General features: G+C 41.0%; 3 protein-coding genes across 6 annotated transcripts in view; 2 read left to right on the plus strand and 1 right to left on the minus strand.

Moving 5' to 3' along the window:
• Positions 1-7,193, plus strand: part of ciita (class II, major histocompatibility complex, transactivator) — a 75,642-nt gene extending 68,449 nt beyond the window's left edge. The window contains exons 20-23 of the mRNA XM_048551778.2: positions 46-129; positions 2,214-2,297; positions 3,105-3,210; positions 4,284-7,193. Of these exons, the coding sequence (XP_048407735.1) occupies positions 46-129; positions 2,214-2,297; positions 3,105-3,180 (244 nt within the window). The 3' untranslated portion in view covers positions 3,181-3,210; positions 4,284-7,193. The remainder of the gene's footprint in view (positions 1-45; positions 130-2,213; positions 2,298-3,104; positions 3,211-4,283) is intronic.
• A 4,039-nt stretch (positions 7,194-11,232) lies between these two features.
• Positions 11,233-16,792, minus strand: dexi (Dexi homolog (mouse)). 4 transcript variants are annotated; one of them, XM_048552566.2, is made up of 2 exons: positions 15,914-16,792; positions 11,233-12,214 (listed from the first exon to the last, which is right to left on the minus strand). In XM_048552566.2, the coding sequence occupies exon 1, from the start codon at positions 16,501-16,503 to the stop codon at positions 16,240-16,242; it is 264 nt and encodes an 87-aa protein (XP_048408523.1). In that variant the 5' UTR covers positions 16,504-16,792; the 3' UTR covers positions 11,233-12,214; positions 15,914-16,239. The 4 variants fall into 4 exon arrangements, with proteins under 4 accessions (XP_048408523.1, XP_048408524.1, XP_048408522.1 ...); XM_048552567.2 differs by having other exon boundaries at positions 11,233-11,798; positions 15,910-16,792; XM_048552565.2 differs by having other exon boundaries at positions 11,233-11,798; positions 15,839-16,792.
• Positions 16,793-18,429: 1,637 nt separating this feature from the next.
• clec16a (C-type lectin domain containing 16A) overlaps positions 18,430-23,203 on the plus strand; it is a 247,517-nt gene continuing 242,743 nt past the window's right edge. Inside the window, exon 1 of the mRNA XM_048552334.2 lies at positions 18,430-18,524. Coding sequence (XP_048408291.2) covers positions 18,445-18,524 — 80 coding nt within the window. The 5' untranslated portion in view covers positions 18,430-18,444. The remainder of the gene's footprint in view (positions 18,525-23,203) is intronic.

Below are 23,203 nucleotides of genomic sequence, written 5' to 3' on the forward strand. Positions count from 1 at the left end.
ACTTTTACTATTCTTTGTTTGACCCTATTTCACTTTATTTTACAGTCTGTATGACAATATCATTGGTGACAAAGGGGCGGAAAAATTAGCAGAAATACTCCCAGTAATGAAGTCACTAAAAGTTTTAGAGTAAGTATCAAGTTGGTGTTAACTGTGTTAGAACAGGGCTGGGGCTAATTACTTGCACCTCTCTTTGTTTCTGACTAGACTGAGCCTTCCTTGCCGAAATTATAGAAATTGATGTGTGCAAATTGCACACATCAATTTCGGGAGATTAACGTAGTGCAGCTGAACTGTGACAAAGGACATGGCTGCCATTATTTTGATCCTTGTCGTTTTACATCACCCCAATAGCTTGTTTTTGAAGCAGTGTAGGATCAACATAAACACATAAAGAAGCATTCTGGGTCTGTTTCCAAAGCCTTCTGTTGAATGTGTGACTATGTGTGAATCAGGTGAAGATCCTCTTTGCTTACAAGTTCTACAGTGACTTGAGAGGAGTGCTAGAAAAGGGTAACAAAGTGTGAAGCTGGATGAACACAGCAGGCCAAGCAGCATCTCAAGAGCACAAAAGCTGACGTTTCGGGACTAGACCCTTCATCAGAGAGGGGGATGGGGTGAGGGTTCTGGAATAAATAGGGAGAGAGGGGGAGGCGGACCGAAGATGGAGAGAAAAGAAGATAGGTGGAGAGGAGAGTATAGGTAGGGAGGGGATAGGTCAGTCCAGGGAAGACGGACAGGTCAAGGAGGTGGGATGAGATAAGTAGGTAGGAAATGGAGGTGCGGCTTGAGATGGGAGGAAGGGATGGGTGAGAGGAAGAACAGGTTAGGGAGGCAGAGACAGGCTGGGCTGGTTTTGGGATGCAGTGGGGGGAGGGGATGAGCTGGGCTGGTTGTGTGATGCAGTGGGGGGAGGGGACGAACTGTGCTGGTTTTGGGATGCGGTGGGGCAAGGGGAGATTTTGAAGCTGGTGAAGTCCACATTGATACCATTGGGCTGCAGGGTTCCCAAGCGGAATATGAGTTGCTGTTCCTGCAACCTTCAGGTGGCATCATTGTGGCACTGAGGGAGCCCCATGATGGACATGTCATATAAAGAATGGGAGGGGGAGTGGAAATGGTTTGCGACTGGCAGGTGCAGTTGTTTGTTGCGAACTGAGCGGAGGTGTTCTGCAAAGCAGTCCCCAAGCCTCCGCTTGGTTTCCCCAATGTAGAGGTAGCCACACCGGGTACAATGGATACAATGTACCTCATTGGCAGATGTGCAGGTGAACATCTGCTTGATATGGAAAATCATCTTGGGGCCTGGGATGGGGGTGAGGGAGGAGGTGTGAGGGCAAGTGTAGCACTTCCTGCGGTTGCAGGGGAAGGTGCCGGGTGTGGTGGGGTTGGAGGGCAGTGTGGAGCGAACAAGGGAGTCACGGAGAGAGTGGTCTCTCTGGAAAGCAGACAGGGGAGGGGATGGAAAAATGTCTTGGGTGGTGGGGTCGGATGGGAATGCTTATTGGAGGCTGCCAAACAAATGGCCAGGCAGGTCTTTGTCACATCCCTCTTCAGGGGAGCTGGAATCAGGAAAGTGTGTTCCTCCCAACAGGTCACTGCTGACCTGATCTTGACCCATCTGTGTTGTCACCCTCAACCTCCAGGGCTTATCCAGCAATATTAATCGAGGCCCATGAGCCAGATTTGATCCTCTGCTTCGGGTGAAGTGTATCTGGAAATGTGATGGTCTCTATTGTTAAAACATCCATCTGGCTTGGAGTGCAGGCTTATAGCACTGCATTTGCCTGTTTTGGATTGAAAAACAACCTTAAAAGAATTTCTACCTCATTGTGTCCATTTGAAGTTCCTAAGTCAATAAAACCTGGGATAGAAGTAGCATTTGGCCCATCTAATCTGCTCTGCCATTCAATGGGATTATGGCTGCTCTGATAAACTTCAACTCGACTTTCTCGCCTTTTCCACATTTCTTTTACCTCCCCACTCTTATACCCTATGTTGCTATCAATAAGACTAATAGATGTAGGAGCAGATGTGAGATTGATTTCATTACATTTTATTTTAAAATAGTGAAATATGTTGTAACATATATTTTTAGAGATCCCGTATATAAGTGTAATGGTTTTATTTATTTGAATTAGAAGGTGCTACAGTGCTGGTGACTTTGCTTCCGAATGGTAATATTAACAGTGCCCTTTCTTTTATTTCTGTAGTGTTAAATTCAATAAAATCACAGATGCGGGAGCCCAGAGGCTGACACAGAGTTTAAAAGACTGTCCCCATATTGAGACAATATGGTAAGCTTGACAAACTTTCACAAATGATTAACTTGCACTATCCCTCTTAAAATCCCTCCTTCGCTTTACACTTTGCATTGTATATTAAGTACAGCATTACTGTATAGTGTTTCAAACTTCCAACAATGTTGTTTTCAAAACCGAGTTGATCGGAATAAATATTTAAATTCCTTCCCCAGTCTTGAAAGTCTGATGGAGGACCTCCTATTGGTCCTCCAGCTTTGGAAACTCACCTCCTTAACTGGGCATTGAATGTGCACACTGGCCAGTGTTTGGCCAGCCATTCATAATACTATCCCAGGCTTGAGCTGTGTTTTGGGGTTGGGATGTGGAAATGATCTGGATATTGAGGTCCAGGCAGCAAAATAAAACAATCCCACCTACTTTGTCTCACCCTAACACTCACTTGATATCTCGATCCTCTCTAACTATTATCACAGGTCATTGGATTTTGTCCAAGGAAGGAAATCTGAATTGATCTCTTCCCCGTCCCCAGCTCAGGGAAACCAAGCCTGGTCATAGTGCTTCAGTGCTGAGATCAACCAAACAATTTAACGAGAAGTACTCAAATTCACCTGCACAAAAGACTTTGTTTTGTTTCGTTTTGATAATGCACACACCCCCTAACATTCAGTAACGGAATTCATAGTGGGTGTGGAAATCAATTGTTGCTATCCTGCTAGCATATTAGTTGAGATAAGCCTTCATTATCTGTGTGCCTAAATGCTACATTGAATGTTGTTCTTTCACACTAGACAGTGGGGGAGTTTGTGTTATGGTTTACACCTATCTGTTCTTGTTATACAGGCTATGGAGCCCGACAATTACACACTGGATGTCTGAACACATTCAACAGATCGATGTTAGAATTAATTTACAGTAGGCAGTTCTTCATTCTCAGGTAGAGTCTCAGGTAAGTGTACCTATTTCTCTAATCTTCAGAACATAATTGTTATGTTTTCCAGTTTGACTACTCACTATTTCTTCTTAACAACATTGTTCTTCCGTGTGACATAATTGATGGGTTTGTAGGATATTGGTGGCCAGTCTATCCCCAGAAATGGAAACAGAGATGTTGAGGATGGGAAGGGAGGAGTCAGAGATATCTCTCTGTATTTGAGATCAATCTGGTGAACCTGCTCTAGATTGCCTCCAATGCCAGTATTTCTTTCCTAAAATAATGGAACCAAATTCTAGAATTCTATTACATCTCCCCTCACCTTTTCCTCTCCAAGTTCTCCAAAAAATCTCCATAGCTGAAGTTTCTCATCCCTGGAAGCACTCTTATAAATGCCTTCTGCACTCTCTCCATTGCATTTGTATTCCTTGCTAAAATGTGAAGTTCTGAACAGTACTCCAGCTGAGGTCTAACCGCTGTCCTAGATTGGTTCAGCATAACCTCCCTGCTCTTGTACTCTATAGCCCTACCAATAAAGCCTAGTATATTTTATTATCATTAACAGCTGTCTCTCTGCCTGTTGTGCAACTTTTAATGACTTATGCACATAAACTCAGGTTTCTCTGTTCCTGCATGCCCTTGAGGGTAGTGCGTTTTATTTTATATTGAATCTCCATGTTGTAGCATGCATCCAGAGGTATCACCTCACATTTTCTCTGCACTGAACTTCATCTGCCACCTGTTCTCCTTATCCATCAACATATCAAATGTTCTATTGAAACTCTGCAAATCCTCACAGTTTAGAATTATTCCAAATTTTGTGTTGTGCACAAACTTTGAAGGTGTTCCCCACCTACCAAGCTCTATATCACATGGGCACACATTTGGAACAGTTAAAATCATTGAAAACTTTACAGCAAGCAGAGTCAAGACATCCAGCCTGGTTTTGAAGACTAATCTGAGGTTCAAGCCCAGTGACCTAACCATCTTTCCCCTCTTGTTTTCTTTTCTCCTTTTCAGTGAGGCAAGCTATTTTTACTTCAAATGGAATGCAGCAAATTAATATTTTCTTTTTACTTTGATTACAGTATTGTACAAATATCAGCGGGATTTGCAGGTGAAATCTTTGCGCTTCACATTTCTTCAGAATAAATTGAAAAGCATCAAGCTTCAACACTGGTTTACAGGATATGCCATGGTGTCACTGGCAATGCCAGACATCATCATCGCAGTTGGTTTTGTCACCATGAAACAGCAGAAATATCCATTTTTGCTGCATGTATCAAAATAAGGAGATCGGGATCAGGGAAATGTTTAGAATATGGAACTTGTTATCACATAAAGTTGTTGAGGTGAATACTATTTAAAGAAAGGCCAGATAGGTGCGTGGGAAAAACAAATTAAGAAGTGTTTTTTTTGTTTACGTGGCGGTGAAGTCAACTGGGATCAGGCTGTGGAGTGTAAACAACATAGATGTGTTGGACTGAATGGCCAGTTTCTGTGCTATTATCTGTTCTGTTCATTTTATATAAAGCCTTCATGGATTTTCCTCCCTTACTTAACAGCATTCTTTGTGTCAAGAGGTGAATATTTATCAAGGTTTTGTTTTCCTGAGATCTTCACTCTCATTGTCATTCAGACTGGTGTATAGGGAGAATAACAGTCCAGTTATGAAGTTTCCCATGGGGAATGGAGCCGTACAGCCATATGCCAATTGTTCTATAGCTTTGTTGCCATTCATAACGAAATGAATATACCAAATTATGTTGAGCATGATCTTTGCAGGGAGCCTTACCTATAGAATATTTAGAAAGCAATTTGAATCTTCTGTAAAATTTTGCACTAAATGAATTTTCTACTGCACTTGGTTATTTTATTGTAGTATTGGTAGTGGCTGCTGCTATTTAACTGTGTTTCAAAGGGATCATATTTGTGTGCATCCTTTGGCAATAATATAAACAGCAGCTTGTATTTATATAGCACCTTTTACATTATAAAGCATCCCAAAGCACTTCGCAGGGGTATTATAAATCAGGGATTAACAAGGTGTGGAGCTGGATGAACACAGCAGGCTAAGCAGCATCTTAGGAGCAGGAAAGCTGATGTTTCGAGCTTAGATCCTTCATCAGAAATGGGCATAAACACTTCATCAGAAATCATTATAAAACAAATCTTGACACCAGGACACATTAGAAGAGATTAGGGACAGTGATAAAGAGTTTGGCCAAAGAAATGGATTTTAAGGAACATTTTAAAGAAAGGCAGAGAGGTTTACCTGAGGAATTCCAGACTTTAACACCTTGGCACCAGGAATCAGGAAACAAGGATAGGGATTTTAAAATTGAGGCATTGCTTAATTGAGTGATCACAGAGATAATGAATGAAGTGTTTGCTGCAATTTAGGACATGGGTAGGCAAAAAGGCACCTAATTTCTGAACATTGTATCACACACTGCTTCGTTAGTTAGTGCAAATTTAAGTCATTTTCCAAAAGTAAATACCTAAAATCGTGTTGATTTAATTATGTATTGTAATAGTGTTGATAACCAATTGGTAGAAGTGCCAAGTTTTAAGTGGTGTTGAAGTTCTTTAGATGTATTTTCTATGTTCCATAGTTATTTATTTGATCATAGTTGACAAATTGCTCAAGATGGTTGAAGAATTGCAAGCACTGTATTGAGCAATGACAGTACAAATCCAACAGAACATTATCAGAACAGGTAATAGGCTTACGAACGAAGACAGGTGAGCAGGGTGACTGGATTGGACTGATAGATGGATGTGGTAATGGCATATGAGCTCCATAGCTTGACACCTCCACAATAATTTCCTTTCTTGTCTGTTGATACATGTGATCTGTGTGGTTGGTAGACATCTCATTCAGTTGCTGCATTCACATGTCCAATTATCAGAGTACAGGTATTCAAAGAAGACCTCTCTCATCTGGTCCCCATCTGCTTACCTCTTGTAAGGATATCTTGTTAATTTTACGCAGATTGTCTTTAGTTAAGTGAACATAAGACATACTATCAGGCTCTGGAATGATTTACCGTAAGATTCATTTAAGAGTTATGTCTTAATTGGATAATGGCATATTTGAATTCCAATATTTTGTTTGATATATCAGATTTGAATTCCATGCAGTGCTGTGCAGTTGCCACAGATTTATGTAATTTATCAGGTCCCAAGACCATCATTTTTACTGTAACATTTCCAGCCGAGACGGTATATGATTACAGTTACTCTACATTACAGACGTGTGCACTTTGTAATGACAAAGAGTGGCTTGATGAACGCCTTTCCCCGAATATTACTGTCATTCTTTTTGTAGCCTGTACTAAGCCTGATTTTGGAATGGACTTAAAATTTGCGAATAAAGCACAACCGAGGGAGCGATTAAATAACTAACTTATTCTGCGGTCAGGCAGTAATTAGATGGTATTGTAGAAATGAGAATATGATAGTTGAAGATGCAGTTAAAGACATTTGTCGATACTAATCACTAATACAACAAAACGTTTCAGATTTCCAATTTTTGCTTGGTTGTATACAGAATGTAAACATTGCTAAAAGGAGATACAAGATTGAAGTTTTTCGTCTTGCACTTATTGAAACTGGGAGGCAAATTTTGGTTTTCTTACATTCCAGTCTAAATGTATGCAAGACGAAAAGTTCTAACTTTATATCCTTTTTTTCCGGAAACATTTTCAGTTTTGCATTTTTTTTTTCACAAGTATTCCAGCAAGTTATAAAAATCAAATAATAAACTGTAATTTCAATAATTGATATTACTTATTGTACAAACATGATTTGAGTTCTCTTTCATGCTATGGAATGGGGTATATGTATAAAATGTTTGTAATTTGTCAATATGTAAAGTAGAAACATATATTGTAAATATTTGTACAGAATTTGTTGACTCAGATGAATAAGCAAAACAATTTAACAAGATTTTGTTTTTTCAGAAAAGGCAAAATTGATTGAGATAGATGTTTAAAAAAATGCACTAAACCATCATGTTAAACTTTGCTGCTATTTTTAATAAACTAAGAAAATCGACTTCAATTAAACCTCTTGTATTCTTTCTCTGTATTGGGTAATGTGATTGCTAGAAACATCAAAGTCTGTAATTTCTGTCCCTGTCCATGCCATCTTTCTTGTCATTCAATGATGTTACCACCACTGAATTCCCCACAATCAACATTGTGAGGGTTACTACTAACAAGAAACTGAACTGGATCAGTCATATAAATACTACTGGGACAGGAGTTGGTTAGAAGTGACGAATGCTGCAGTGAATAACTCACCTCTTGTCTCCGCAATGCCTGTTCACAATCTATAAGACACAAGTTAGCAATGTGAAGGAATACTTTCCACTTGCTGGATGAGTGCATCTCCAACAATACTCAAGACACTTGGCATCAAGGACAAACAGCCACTTGAATAGCATCCATCCAAAGCATCAACATGTACCACCAAAGTACAGTGGTAGCAGTGTGTACCATGTACAAGGTTCACTTTCCTCCAACAGTACCTTCCAAACCTGTGATCTCTACCACCCAGAAGTTGGAGAGTCTGATTTGGAAATATATTACAATTTCTTCACTGCTACTGGGTTAAAATCCTGGAACTCCTTTCACAGCAGCACAAGCACTGCAGTGGCTCAAGAAGGCAGATCAATACCATCTTCTATAGGGCAATTAGGGATATCCAACAGCAGCCATATCCCATGAATGAATAAAGAAATCTCAATGGAACACCTTAGAAAATCTATCTGCTCACTGACCACAAGATGCACTTTAAAGTTCAGCTCCATGTCCAAGATTTTGAACACATTTTCAATTTTCCGCCATTGGTTACCTTTCACTTTGTCACGACACTGTGCCTTGAGGTTACTTTAAATGTAAAGACACAAGAGTAATTCAGGTTGCAACTTACTGCATCACTTATGCATCTGATCATGGCTGATTGGACTAAATGCATCATACAGATTGTGTCGTTACATAATCTGTTCTGGGTCAAGGAAGAATAACAAGTGTTTGTCTTTTTAGAACAGGCAATTGCATCTCTTCTGGGAGTGTGAGACAAGAAGATGTTTTTGTTCTAAGATGACTGATTTCAAAAATTCCTACATTGAGCTGCTGCACTGTTCTCCATTAATTTCAGTCCTTCAAATGGCTTGTTCCATCACTTGTCAAACATTTGAATAAATGTGCTGAATTCAAACAACACTTACTAAACATCGTAATTTTTAACATTGTACAAATTTGTGCATTTAATATTTCTGCAAATTTCTTAGTTTCACAAATTGTGGTCTTCAAGGACCATGTGCTGTTTGGATTTCAATATTGATTTCAGTATGTTTATTGGTGTTGGTAAAATTCTCGTATTTCTTTATGATACAGAAAAGACAAGATTTTCACAATTAGAGTACATCAAGTGGAATTTGTGTTAAGTATATTTTCACATTGGTTTGGTTAGCCAATCTTTCTTGAACTAGTGGATCTCACTTTCTTTGATCAAACCCTTCAGTATTCCAGGATTATCTTAGACAGCACCAATAACCTCTCTTTCCCCAAAACAAACCTTTCTCATAAGAGCTTCATTTGAACATTCCATTCATATAAATAAAGACCAAAATGTGATAGGGTTTTAGTAGCAAGTGTGGTAGGTTAGTTGATCCAGCATTATTTGAGTTTGGTAGAATTGCAGAAGGCAGATCTAAAATTTGCCACAACTATGGTATGAGTATCAATTTGGTCTACTGGGCGTAATGCCTGTCAGCAGTGAGGAAGGGCAGAAATTGGCACACCTTGCATCATGATGAGGGGTTATAGGAAATACTCACTTCCAGCACCTCTGGTTTGTCACCTATTCGTCCACAAGTAGTCCTTGATTACCACACTTTTGACATAATGTGACTTTTACTTTAATTCCCATCATTTCAATAACATGAACCTGATTTCTAATAATGTAGTTCTTGCATGACTCCCAGGGGAATAAATACCTAACATTTCTGTGCATGTTCATGTTTGCACCACTTGTTTTGGCCATTGGCTGCCTCAATTAAATCTGTACAAGCATTATTTTTTAAACAACTGTTTGCAAGAACACACAACCCTTCACCTCCAAAGCAGCAGAAGAGCAACCTGGTCATCCTCAACATCGAGTTTGAGTTGCAACTTAATTGAATAAAGATCCATAGCCTTCCACCTACTGAGAAGTGATCTTGTATATAAGGCGAGAAACACTAAAAATGGATAATAGGAACTGCAGATGCTGGAGAATCTGAGATAACAAACTGTAGAGCTGGATGAACACAGCAGGCCAAGCAGCATCTTGGAGAAGGAAAGCTGACACTTTGAGTTCTTAGGAGCAGGAAAGCTGATATTTTGGGTTTCTTGGGAGCAGGAAAGCTGATGTTTCAGGTAGAAGCAGGAAAGCTGACACCAAAGACATTTTTCCATCCCCACCCTTGTCTGCTTTCCGGAGGGACCACTCTCTCTGTGTCTCCCTTGTCTGCTCCACACTCCCCTACAGCACCACCACACCTGGCACTTTTCCCTGCAACTGCAGGAATTGCAACACTTGCCCTCACACCTCCTCCCTCACCCCCACCCCAGGCCCCAAGAAGGCTTTCGACATCAAGCAGATGTTCACCTGCACATCTGTTAATGTGGTATACTGCATCCACTAGACCCATTGTGGCCTCTACATCGGGAAAACAAAGTGGAGGCTTGGGGACTGCTTTGCAGATCACCTACGCTTGATTTGTAATAAACAACCGCACCTCTCATTTGTGAACCATTTCAACTCCCCATCCCATTCTTCAGACGACATGTCCATCCTGGGCCTCCTGCAGTGCCACAGTGATGCCACCCAAGGGTTGCAGGAACAGCAACTCATATTCCACTTGGGAACCCTGCAGCCCAATGGTATCAATTTAGATTTCACAAGCTTCAAAATCTCCCCTTCCCCACCACATCCCGAAACCAGCCCAGCTCGTTCCTGCCTCCCTAACCTGTCCTTCCTCTCACCTATCCTCTCCTCCCACCTCAAGACACACCCCCATTTCACACCTACTAACCTCATCCCACCCCCTTGACCTGTCCATCCTCCCTGGACTGACCTATCTACACTCACCTTTACTGGCTCCGTCCCCACCTCTTTAACTTGTCTGTCTTCTCTCCATCTATCTTCTCCTCTATCCATCTTCGATCTGCCTCCCCCTCTCTCCCTATTTATTTCAGAACCTTCTTCCCCTCCCCCATTTCTAACGAAGGGTCTAGGCCTGAAATGTCAGCTTTCCTGTGCCTAAGGTGCTGTTTAGCCTGCTGTATTCATCCAGCTCTACACCTTGTTATCTTAAACACTAAAAAGATGTTCTTTTGCTATTTTCATGTCTGTTTTTGTGTTTTATATTGCTTCTGTGTTTGTACTCTGTACTTGTTTGACACTCTCATAACACAACCTGAACATTTACAATGGTTTCTATGGAAATGTGCATTTTGATTAACTAATTTCACTTCAAACTGTGATTTTTGGGAACATAACCTGACATTAATTGAGAACTACCTGTACTGAATTCAGAAAGGCTATCTGACTTCCTGAAAATGTAGTTGTAGAGTCATACAGCACAGCAACAGACCCTTTGCTCTAACCGTCCATAATCCCAAAATAAACTAGTCCCACCTGCCTGCTCCTGGCCCATAATCCCCTTAAACCTCTCCTATTCATGTACTTATTCAAATATCTTTTAAACATTGTAACTGTAACCACATCTACCACTTCCTCAGGAAGTTCATTCCACATGCAAACCACTGTCAGTGAAAAAGTCGCCCCCCCGCATGTCTTTTTCAAATCTCTCTTCTTTCGCCTTAAAAATGTGCCCCCAGTCTTGAAATCCCTATAACATTGAACTTATCAATCATTGCATTAAATGTGTAACAGCTACTGCAAGTAGCTAAGAGTTTATGTGTTCCATGTCCTGACACAATAAATCAGATCAACAGAACTTTAAAAGCAGACACTGTTCACTGGAAGGTGTAACAAAAAAATTACTTTTAATTGAGCAAATTATATTAATATTACAAGATTCTTTAAAATGAACCATCCTTAAGTGAATCTGTAGTTCCAGCCGTATGAAAAGCACAACTGAAATATGAATAATGTAAATCCTTGCTGTGTTGCATGCTAACCTTGTAACATTTGGCCTTATTGCATTTAATCCATACACTGGAGTGTTGTAAGATGCAAGTTAGTGGTGTTTAATGCTACAGGTACATTGGTGCAAAACGTCCGAATGCTGATGTCTTCTTTCCCATCAATGGATTTTCCACAAAGAATCTTTGCAATATATTGCTTATATCTATTACCATTCAATTCGTATGGCAATCTAAGCCTTTTGGATCTTTTCCTTCATTGCGTGATTTACAATAAAACAGGACCTCTCCAATTTGCAGTTCTTCTAGCCTGTTCAATGGCACAAAGGAACAATAGTTGTGAAATTGTATCAGATTCTCTTGCAGGTGTTGCTACATCACTTCCAATTCTTAATTGCTGTTCCATCTCCTGAAGACTGCTTCTCTTCAGACTCTTTGTCTCTATATTCCAGGGCAAAAAAAGCTGTTAATTTCTTCTAGTGTTAATTTCATTTGACAGGTATGAATATTTTTGTAATCTTAGTAGAATCAGATCTTTAGGGTGTGCAGTTTCATCAACGGTTTGTAATTGTACCTGGAGAGGTTATTTAATTAGTCCAGCTGATTAAATACATACTCTTAAATATCTCTGAACTAAAAACAAGCTTCCCGTAGACTTGCTGAAACTTAAAACTTTAGAGAGATTACACATAGCATTGCACCACCACATTATATCCATTTTTTCTGCTTTGTACTTTCACGGACATCCAAGCAAACTTTTATTTAAAAGGTTTCTGTTTTGTGCCCTCAATTTCCATCACAGTCCTTTGAGGAGGTGCTAAACATATTCTGTTAGTGCCCTATAAGAGTAAAAGGAGCTGGGGGAATAAATATCAAAACATCAATCCCAATGGTGGATGAAGGAAGCTGTCAACCAGAAACAATGACAATTGACCGTTTTGATAGAAGGGCAGGGAGAGAAGTTGGCTGAAGTAAAAAGTTATTGCAAACATAGTGCTGATGGAAGATCATAAACCAAAAATATTAGCATTCTTTCCCTCCACAGATGCTGCCTGATCTGTTGAGTTTTTCCAGCTTTTCTTGTAATGGACACACCCATATATTTTTTGAAATCCCCAAACTTTCTTATCAAAGACTTTCCATGTAACGCATAGATGACTTCCGCGTTGCAATTCCAAGCAATATATTACCAGATGACAAAACTGCTGATGAGCGGGCCACAGCTGTCACTAGCTGCCCAAGGAATGGAAAGCGTTGATTACACTGGTTGATCCTACTTTGCTGTCATTTTGGTTGTAATCATGGCATTCCCTAAAATGTAAGGGTGCCATTGGATGATCTAAACTACTGCCTATTCACCAGTTTTTAGTATTTTTCACCTCTACTTCTAAATTATTGCATCTTAAAGTCATGTTACTCCATTTTGTTTAATCTTGCCTTGTGACATTACTATAGATGACAGATCGCATCTTGCTCACTACACCCTCACGTATTCAAAACGACTTACTAGGAACTAGGAACATGGATCATAGTATTTCAAAGGAATTGGTTACTGAGGTGGGTCTTTGCTCATTGCTCTAAAGAACAGTACAAATGAGACTTCAAAGTTGCACATGCATGTGCACAGGAATAGTGTTCAAAGTTCTTTCCTAGCACACAGCAATGAGATTGTACATGTTTACAGATCAGTTTTAATGTGCTATTGATTTTGAATTAGTTTGCCATAAAATACATAATAAACTGCAATTTGTTTGTAAAATCCATAGAAGTGCTGGGAACTGGGAAGTCATAACTGAGACTCAGCATCTTAAGCCTGTTCCGCTATTTAATGAGATCTTGGCTGATCCAATGACCTTTCCCCCCACCTACTTCTAAAATATTCAACCCTCCACCACCTTTTGAAATAAAGCTCCAAAGATTCACAACCTTCAGTGAGTATCATCCCCCTGCCCCACAATTTCTTGACTGAAATAGGCAACCACTTATATGTAAGTGATGACATCTACTTCTGGACTTTTTCTTTCAGGATAGAACTGGGCTAAAAATACTGACTGAAGGCAATCTGTTCACTCGATTGTTGCTCATCTGAGTGGTCAACAATGTATAGAATTGAAAATCAAATGTAGGCAAGACATTAAAAATAACCTGGTTTGAGTAGATAAATGTAGGCCAACAGAATGTGCTTCTTTGCACTGGTCATTTCCCATGCTGCTGTTTTATAATTGAAGACACTTTACTTGCATTCATACTACCGCCATGTCCACTCTTCCATCCATCACTGGGGACTAAGGCAAGGCACTTCCAGATGATCCACCATTTGGAGTTTCAAAAGCTCACAGTAACTATGCACATAGTGCCCCCTCACACTATGGCATGTCACTTAGAACAAGAATGTATTAGAAGCATGAAGTTGGTCAAAATAAGAATTCAATTTTAATGCAAAAATTGCATGCTGTGGTAGCTGTTTCCACTTACACCATTTACCAAATGTCAACTGCCTGCCAAGAACCCTTCAGAATAAAGAACATTAAATTCTGGATCCTTGAGTAAAAGGCAGCAACATCTCAATAATGACATATTGCACAATAACATAACTCTCCATGTATAATTGGTTGTCATTTCAATTCTTGAAATAATTACATGGGTAGACTGACCATGAGAACTAACTGGATGTACGAGAGGATACTGTTGCATGAGAGAGAAGTTTTGACAATTATTTAATACTTTGCATTCTTTATGGTAGGCCTGCAATGGACAATCATTTCAGGAGGCAGTACTGGTGAACATTGTCCTTCAATGGGTACCCGCAACAGGCAATGATCTTTTTCAACTGCTTGCTGACATATCTCACAACATACCTGTTACTGCCCGTGATACATTAGTGAAAATATTCACAATTGATATACATTCCATCCCTGAAATAACTAGGACCCTTTTGTATAGCTGAATAAATATGCACTTGACAAATGCTATCAGAGAGCCTAAAGATACTGCCTATTCAATACTAAAGTGACCTTGAGATTCAACACTTTACCCAGCCTTCAGGCATCCTACCATGCAGCAACTTCTGGGTCAACAAATCATTGTTTTAGCTATTCACTGCTGTCAGCTGTAGAATGCAGTACTAGAATTTTTCATTTTTCAATGCATTCAATTTTCTCAGTTCATTATTTGAATTAACTTCATTCTGAGCAGAGGAATTTGGCAGAATTAATGATCTACAAGGTGCTGTCAAGAATCATTAACTATGTCAATAGTGAAATTAACCCTGCAAGGAGGTTGTTCTTGATTCAGTACATACAGAAATGTTTTCCAGTTGCATTTTAGATTTGAACTGATTTGGGGCTCATTAAAAAAATCATGGGAGAGAAAGCAGGCCTACATTGCAGGGGAATTTTATCTCCTTTGCATTATTACTGCAATGGTAAGCACATCATCAATTACATGCAGAAATTCTGGGCATTCTACTCTTTCAGCTATTTCACTGCAAATATAACTTCAGAAAAATAATTAAACTAAATGAGGCATCCTGTTACATTTAACTGCTGTGCAGCTCAGAAAATGGTTCCTCATTGGACATATTCTCTTTAGTATACACATGGAAGAAAGACAGTGCAGTGGAGATATAGAGGGCTAGAATTTCTAGAAAAATCTGGGGTGTGGGAACAATGAAGCTCTTCATCATTATTTAGCATCTATTCCCAGTAAGACTGCAACTTCATCACTTTCTCCTTTAGTTTGTACATTTTCATCAAAAATCATGGCAGCAAAGCATGAAACATAGCTCAATACAAGAGTACAAAATCTTATGGGGGCGAACAATATTTCTGGAAATATTAAGATTTCAATTTTCTGGAAACGGGACTCTGACAAAATACAGAGAGGACTGAAGAGATTGTAGCCACCTTTAAAAATTAAAGTAGCATGCCTTGTTGACTGTTGTTACTTATTTGTCATTCTACCATTGAAATAAATAGCTTTAATATGCAGTATGTTCCCCGCTATCTTTTTGAGGGCTGTAGTGTAAAATATGTACAGGTTGGGAGACTGCAGTCGCTTAGTCCCACCCAATTGCAGGCTGATTCGATTTCCCTGAAAAAAAACCACCTACACAATGCATTGGTTATCACTGATTCGGAAGAAAACAGTCAGGGTTGATTTAGTTAAACAGGTGCAAAACTACCTATAAAAATATAATTGTTTCAGGCGGGCTGAAAGCGCATTCCAATTTCATCTGGCGCCTTTCAGGATCATAATTTTCGCTGCTTTCAACTTCCAGAAAGAACGATGCATCATTCAAATAAAAGTGATTTACCACCAGCTTTAGAAACACTTTTAGGCATTTTTAGGATCATTCGGTCGGCTTTCAGTCAATGTCAGAATAGTGTAAACACGAATAAATACCACTTTCATCAATAAATTACAGGAAGGAGCAGAGGGGATATCTATAAAGTGACGGTGTGATTCGAAAATTTGCGTACTTAGTCATCAGCGATGCGTTCAGTGTTAGTCTGAAGCTCTCGGGAGACGAAAATAGCAAGAGAGCCAGTACCTACTTGTCCAATTAATCCTGGAGAATGCAGTTCGGCTCTGCAATGTTGCAGGACAGATAAGTGCTCCGGAATGACACAACCCATAGTGATTGCGACCTTGGGACGATCGGAAAGGGCACCGAAAAAAAATGTCCAAAACTATATCGTCTTCTTCAGCAGGTGCTTGGTTTATAACGAAAGCAAAGACAGCCATCCTGACCTGACCTGTACAGTTCCATGTTGCAAAGGGAGGCCTGGGAGTTAACGGGGTGGGAAGACAGAGAAGGTATAAAACATCAAATTTCACAAAGCAATGCGAGTGTGTGTGTTTTTTTCCCCTTTTATTGCTTTTAGTCAAAGTAGCCGTCGAATACATCCAAATCGGGGTCGGTGTCGTAGGTGACCGACGCGGGATCCGAGAGCACCCCGAGGTCGACGAGAGCCTGGTCGAAGTCGTCCGGGAGGAAGACGATGCCCACGTTAAGGAGGATGTACTCCATCAGGAAGGCATAGTACAGGATCAGCACGTTCACAAAAAACAATCCCACGTAAAACATATAGGGCAGCTCATCGAACAGCGACTCCACCGAATCGAGGTCAGCATAAATGGTCATAGGCTTGTCTCAAGGTGGCAGCGGATGGCACATCAAAACAGCGGCGGACTCGTCTGGCTGTCGCGCCGACATTTGTATTTCTCGGGCGTTTGCTTCTGCCTCAGGGCGGAGACTGCTTTCTTTTCCCTCACCCCCTCCCCCGTTTCCTTCGTTCTCGTTTGCTTTTGTTGAGACGGCTTTATCGCGCTTCCCGCACCTTGATTTAAGCGGATCCAGGCGCTAGGCCCTGCATCGCCTCAATTCAACACGCACTTCACGCCCCCCCCCGCCGCCCCCAACAACCTCCACTTCCCGCCTCTTTCACGGCTTCGACATGGGATACTCCTCCTTCCCAGAACACGGCGAGGGAAAAAAAATCGCGGCCGCGCACCGCCCCCTCCCGCGCCCAGCTTTGTCGTGAGTGGTCAGCAGCCTTGCCCATCACATGACGGCACAGCCCTCGTCCCGCCCTTTTACGCAACACCGCCCCTCCAACCGGGCCCCTTGCTTGAATGGCTGGACGCGCTGTCCATCACGTGACGGAGCGCCCATAACCCGCCCACTCGTGCACGCGGGTACGCCTACCAACCGCCCACCTTGCTGTGTAGCTGACCACGCCGTCGATCATATGACGGCTCAGTTCTTACCCCACCCACTCCGGCGGGCAGACACCACCCCCCAAGTTGCCCATCCGGAGACGGCACTGCCGTCGTCCCGCCCACAGGCTCACAGACTGAATACACCCTTTCCTCCGCTTGAGGAGAGCCCGGCTCCTTGCTAAATGGGTAATTGCGTTGTCCATCAACGACGACAGAGCCGTCGGTCCGGCCACTCCCCATCCCCGGACATCAGACGGTGCGGCAGACGTTGCTGGAAAAGATCAGCAGGTCTGGCAGCATCTGTGATGAAAACCTGAGGAAGGGTCACTGGACCCGCAAAGATGCTAGCAGAGCTGCTGAGCTTTTCCAACAACTTCTGTTTTTGTTTCTGATTTACACCATCCCCAGTTCTTTCAGTTTTTATCTCATTCTCGCCGGCAGTGATCTGACTGGTTGGGCGCGCCGCCAATCAATATACGTTTCCCCACCCACAAGCCTGCCCTGTAGGTGTGGCCTACACTACATGGGCTTCATATACTGAATGGCTCGTGTCGACGTCCATCAATGACCTCATGACCACACAGACATCTACAACACCCCAGCCAATCGTCGGAATGACCACCCACATAGGTACGCCTACTCAGCGACTTCCGATATCTTTTGTGATTGGGTAGACTTGCTGTCAATCAGCAGCTATTGTCCCGCCCATGCACGTCTCGACAAACGTGCCACACAAACCTTTGTTGAATGGCTAGTCTCTTTGTCAATGTGCCTGACGCAAAACCTTTGTCCCGCCTATTGGCACCGCCCATCCAGTCGTTCCGACATGCTGAATGGCTAGTGCAACCGTCAGTCAGATGACGACACCACCTCCTCCCCACCCTACACCTCAGGATACAGCTTGTCTGGTGCTGGGATGGTTTACAGGCCAATTGCAGCATTTTCGCCTGAGTTAGACGTCATCGCCTGCCGCAGCTCCACAGGACCTCAAAGAAAAAATGTATTTCAAAATAACATCAATCGCCACTTCACGTTAATTGTTAAGGCTCTTCTCATGATCGTCAGGTGATGGTTAAACCGTGTCTGCGTGAGGTGGAGGAATAAGAAAAGTGAAAAATCTGTCCGTTCGCAAGGACCTCCGGGAATTGTAGTCATTGCTCGACAGCGACTCCATTAAGGTGCCCTTTTCCGACCTGGAAAACGTACTCCAACCCCCAACATCCCCCCCCCCCCCCACACACACACAGGAGCCTTACTGCGTCTACTCTCCTCTTCCGCCAGTATGTTGGTGATAGGTTTGAATGTCACTGGCCTATTACTGATGTCCCGCAAATAGTATGTAGGAAAGAAGTGTTCAGAAGTGATGTTTGGCCGTTCGAGAAGCTGGGTTGGCGGGAGCTCCGGGAAGTCCCCTCGAAACATTCATTCGTTGGAGCATTTGAAGTGAGTGTTTGTGTGAAAACTGTCACCAGAGAAACCCTCAGCAGGAGCTGTGTTACTGACAGGATAGAGTAATATATCTGTAATGGACGAGGCCTTCGGGTCCAGGCCTTTTACCACAGGGACATAGTAAATGTTTATTTTACTCTTGCAATGGCCTTCCTACTTTGTACCCTTCCCTTTTTACCTCAATTAAGTTCAAAACGCTCATCGTTTATGAGGCACCTCGACGTACACTAGGGCCACATGCTTTTATTTAATTGATATACTGCACAAAAGTTTTTGGAGACGTAGTTACGGAAATAGGAGGTGGTGGCGGCGTGATTGTAGGTTGAATAAGGCTGAATTTTGTTCTAATACAAATGTTTTAAGTCCCAATCATCGTCAGTAAGTTGTTTTCACAATTGATTTAAGAATAAACACCATCTTGAACTCTTAAGTTCTCTTCATGGGTTATATGTGTTGGAAACGTTTCTGGTGTTAAACACCTGCCATAATAGGAAGTAAGCTATGAACCAGTAAATCTTTAGGGAAATTCACTACTTTCATCGTAGTACCACACACTATCTTTTGTGAAAGCAGATATTCAAGTTTTTACTTTGAGCTCACTTTAAATTTGAATAACATTTATGATGAATGATTAGATCCAGTTTCACTGATAGTGAAAGTGACACTTCTGTTGGCGTGTGCCGAATTCTTAAAAGATCTATTTTCTGTTGTGTTAACTGCTAAGACATACATTTTAATTAGCAAAATAATACAGAGAAAAGTAGTATAATTGGAGCTGGTTTTACTCTCCTGTTTTCAAATTTCAACGCATTACTTCAATTTCCCTGTTTTTAGTTTTAAATGGTTTCAAATTATTGTATGTTAGGCCTAAGTTAAATAATGAGTGCTCTGAAAGCAAACAATTGTTTGCTGTCCAAGAATAGGATAGTCATTTGTAATATTTGCAGAGATTGAAACATAATTTAAGTAAGTGTGGTTTGCTCACTGCTGTAGTACTACAGATTTATTGATACACTCTATCACAGGAATATAAAACATATAGCATGCTTCACTGCTGAAAGATACAGGAGCTATGATGTTTCTCTATTTTATCTGCTACTGTAGAAAACCTTGTTTGGACATGAATAACTTTTGCAGCTAACGATGGCTTTCCTTCCTCTACAAATTTAAGTATAGAATTTATCCTTGCCATTTTCCATTTCTTTATTTATATGTTGTCTGTTTGTAACTTCAGTTACAAATGTGGGTGCCAAATTCTACATGTGTTTTGATGACACATACCTCAGCCACTCCACCACTCTAATTACCACTCTAATTTCACCGTGGTGTCAGACTGCTTGTCTGCTGAAATTGCCTACGGTTTAATTTTGGAATAAGCTGTCGTCTCTGGTCACTACCAAAACCTGTGCCCATATTAATAATTTTATTGCTCTCCCTGGACAGTCAATTGGAAACTAAATTTGTTTTTCATGTTTTTATCATGTTAATTCATGCTACTGCCATCTCCAGTGCTTCATTGCTTGGTTGCAGAATCTCTACAAATTTCAGTTCTTAAACTAGGCTGCTATACAGTATTCTGTTGCAGCACTTTGCCCATTACCTTATCCCCTCAGACTGATAATCAGCTCTTGGCCACTAACACCACCTAATTTAAAAATCTCATTCTGTTTTCAATTCCTTTTCCAGGCTTAGAACTATTTTTAAACTCTGCATTCTTATCTTGTTCTCATCTCTACTTATCACTGTTGTGGCTGTGTCTTCAACCACCAACGCCAAATTTGTTGCTCCCTCCAATTCTGCTGCATCTTGACCTCCTGTAAGGACATAACTAACCCATCTTCTACTACTTTGGATTATCAGTCTTTCCCATTGTATTGTTTCTAAAGAAGTGGATGATGATATTCAGTAGTTAAATAATTTATTTCACATGCAAGTTGATTAAAATCTCCCAAAGATTGACCACTTCATCCTTTCCATTGCCTCCTGTCCATTTTCTGAGCATATGGTGGTAGTTCATACAGTTTGAAGGTCAGTTTCTAGAAAACAACTGCACAGTACTGACTCTACCTTTCCGGTACTGGTTTTTGATTCTAGATGTGCTAATTTTCAGCCTGGATGATATAAGATTGTCTTCAAATTTCCCCTGGCAAGACAAAGCCATGTTAAACCAAGGCTACAAAACACAAATTTATGGTGCAGAAGGAGGCTATTTTCCCCATTGTACTGTATCAGCTTAGTTCCAGTTTCCAACTCTTCATCTGTAGCTTTCTAGGTTACTTTTACATTTGAAGTAAAATATTAGTTCATGAATTTGGGTCTTGGTGACCGGACTAGCATTTATTGCCTTTCAACTGAGTGGCTTGCTGAGCTTAGAGGGTAGTTCAAACAAATTGTTATAGGGCCAGAAATCCTGTATAAGATGGTAGACTTTGTTTCTTGAAAGTCAAGATTGACCAGATGGTGTTTTTTCTGTGAAAACCTGCAATAGTTAATGGTTTCCAATAGATTAGTGCTTTTAGTTTTTTTTTATTATCGAGTTCCAATCTCAGCGTTTGCCTCAGTAGGATTCAAACCCATGTCCCCAGATAAGTCTGTCTCCCTCTAGGTTTTGTTGCTACCACCCTTTCAGGTTTCACATTTTGACTCTCCTCTGTCAATTATTCTAAATTTCTCCAGCAAGGCAGATTACTAGGAAGTAAAGGAAAATAAGCCCTTCTTATCCATTCTCTCTAGGCCCTTGCTTTTTGTACACTTCAATTAAGTCTCTCTTAAGCCTGCCCTGTTTCTAACCAATCCAATTTTTCCTGTTGGATAAAATTCTCTATCCCTGACATTTTTCTTAAAATGTATTGTTTTTCGTGGAGTGTGGGCATTGCTGACAAGACTTGCATTTGTGCCCATCCCCACTTGTTCCCTTTGAACTGAGTAATTATTCTAGGCAATTCAAAGGGCAGGTATGAGTCAAACACATTGCTATGAATCTGAGGTTATATGTCAGCTAGACCTGATGGTGATAGATTTCCTTCACCACAGAGCATTAGCAAACCTGATACGTTCTTAGGAAGACTTGATAGTTTCATGGTCTCTGTTATTGAGACTGTTCTTCAAATCTAGACCTTCTGGCAGGTGGGATTTTAACCACTGTTCCAATAGGTTCTGAAATGTTTGTCCAGTGACATTACTGCCATCTCACCAGTGCAATGGAAATTTCAGATTAACCCTTTGTCACGTGGTCACTTCCTGTAATGTCATGACCAGAAACCTGTGCAGACATCTAGCTGAGATCTAAGCAAAATTTCTGATTCCATCCCAGTCTGTGCTCATTTAGGCCAAACTTGATGGTGCACAACTTCAGAGGCTTATTTGATACTTTATTGTGTCGTGTTTATCATAATCTCAATTATATCAATAAAAGGACCTTTGCATTTCTTACACCTACAATTCTTACTTGCTTTATTTCATAATGCAAATATTATTCTGTAGTAACTGATAGGAAAGTTTATTTAGAATTTAACTAATTCAGCAGTTTTGTAGTCACTTTTAAAGTAGTGCAGGTGCCCATGTTTTAGGTTTATAGAAAAGTTTCCACTGAAGTGCTTTCATCACAGTCCTGAAAGGGAATTGTTTCTTGGACAGAATAATTTTGTGCTATCTTTCAGAAGATCTGTTAAACCAAGGCCCTATCTGCTTACTTGGATAGATGTAATCTTGGTGGATGTATTCTGAACAAAAGGCGAGTTATCCCCAGTAACCTGGCTATTGTTTATCCCTCACTCCAAATAATGGTAACAGATTATCTGGTTCCTACGAGGTCGCTGCTTGCTATCTGTAATCTGCTGGTTGCATTCCTACATTAGAGCAATGGTTGTCCTTCAAAAAAGTTCTTAATTGCCTGTAGAGTGCTTTCAGGTCCTCCAGTAATATAAATACATGGACTTCAATACAATATAAGCAGCGTCTACTCTGGAGAGGGGGACGTGTTCGCTCATTTGGGTAGATGGCAAATGTGTGATTCAGAGTAATGGCACTGGTGTGGTTTTGATTCCCATTCTGACTGAGGTAGAGCTGGAACCAGCCTCCTTCCTTGTTCCAGAGTGGAAGGCAATTGCGAGGCACTGCTGACCAAAAAAATGTCATGAAAACAGCTCAGAATGAAGTGTCAGCGATGAGCCAATGGCTTGCCTTTGGGCAGATGACTCGTGAATGAATATACTCAGTGCTGTCTACAAAAATGGACAATGCCTTTCCCTTGAAAGGAAACATCCTTGTTAAAAGCTGGCTCGTGAACACTGATTGAACACTGAAAATTCCCCTTAAATTACAGGTTTGTAATTGGCAGATGTGGAAGGAGTAGTCTTGTAAATGGGAACAAGAACAATGGCTATCACTCTTTTTGAGATGTTAATGTGAATTCAGAAGCAATTTTTGTGCAGTTATACCAGCAGCAATTTTAAACAAGTTGGTTAGTAGCTCAAGATAATAAAGTGTGAAGCTGGATGAACACAGCAGGCCAAGCAGCATCTCAGCAGCACAAAAGCTGACGTTTCGGGCCTAGACCCTTCATCAGAAAGGGGGATGGGATGAGGGATCTGGAATAAATAGGGAGAGAGGGGGAGGCGGACCGAAGATGGAGAGAAAAGAAGATAGGTGGAGAGGGGATAGGTCAGTCCAGG

The sequence above is a fragment of the Stegostoma tigrinum genome, chromosome 23 (assembly GCF_030684315.1).
Source record: "Stegostoma tigrinum isolate sSteTig4 chromosome 23, sSteTig4.hap1, whole genome shotgun sequence".
Classification (NCBI taxonomy): Eukaryota; Metazoa; Chordata; class Chondrichthyes; order Orectolobiformes; family Stegostomatidae; genus Stegostoma; species Stegostoma tigrinum.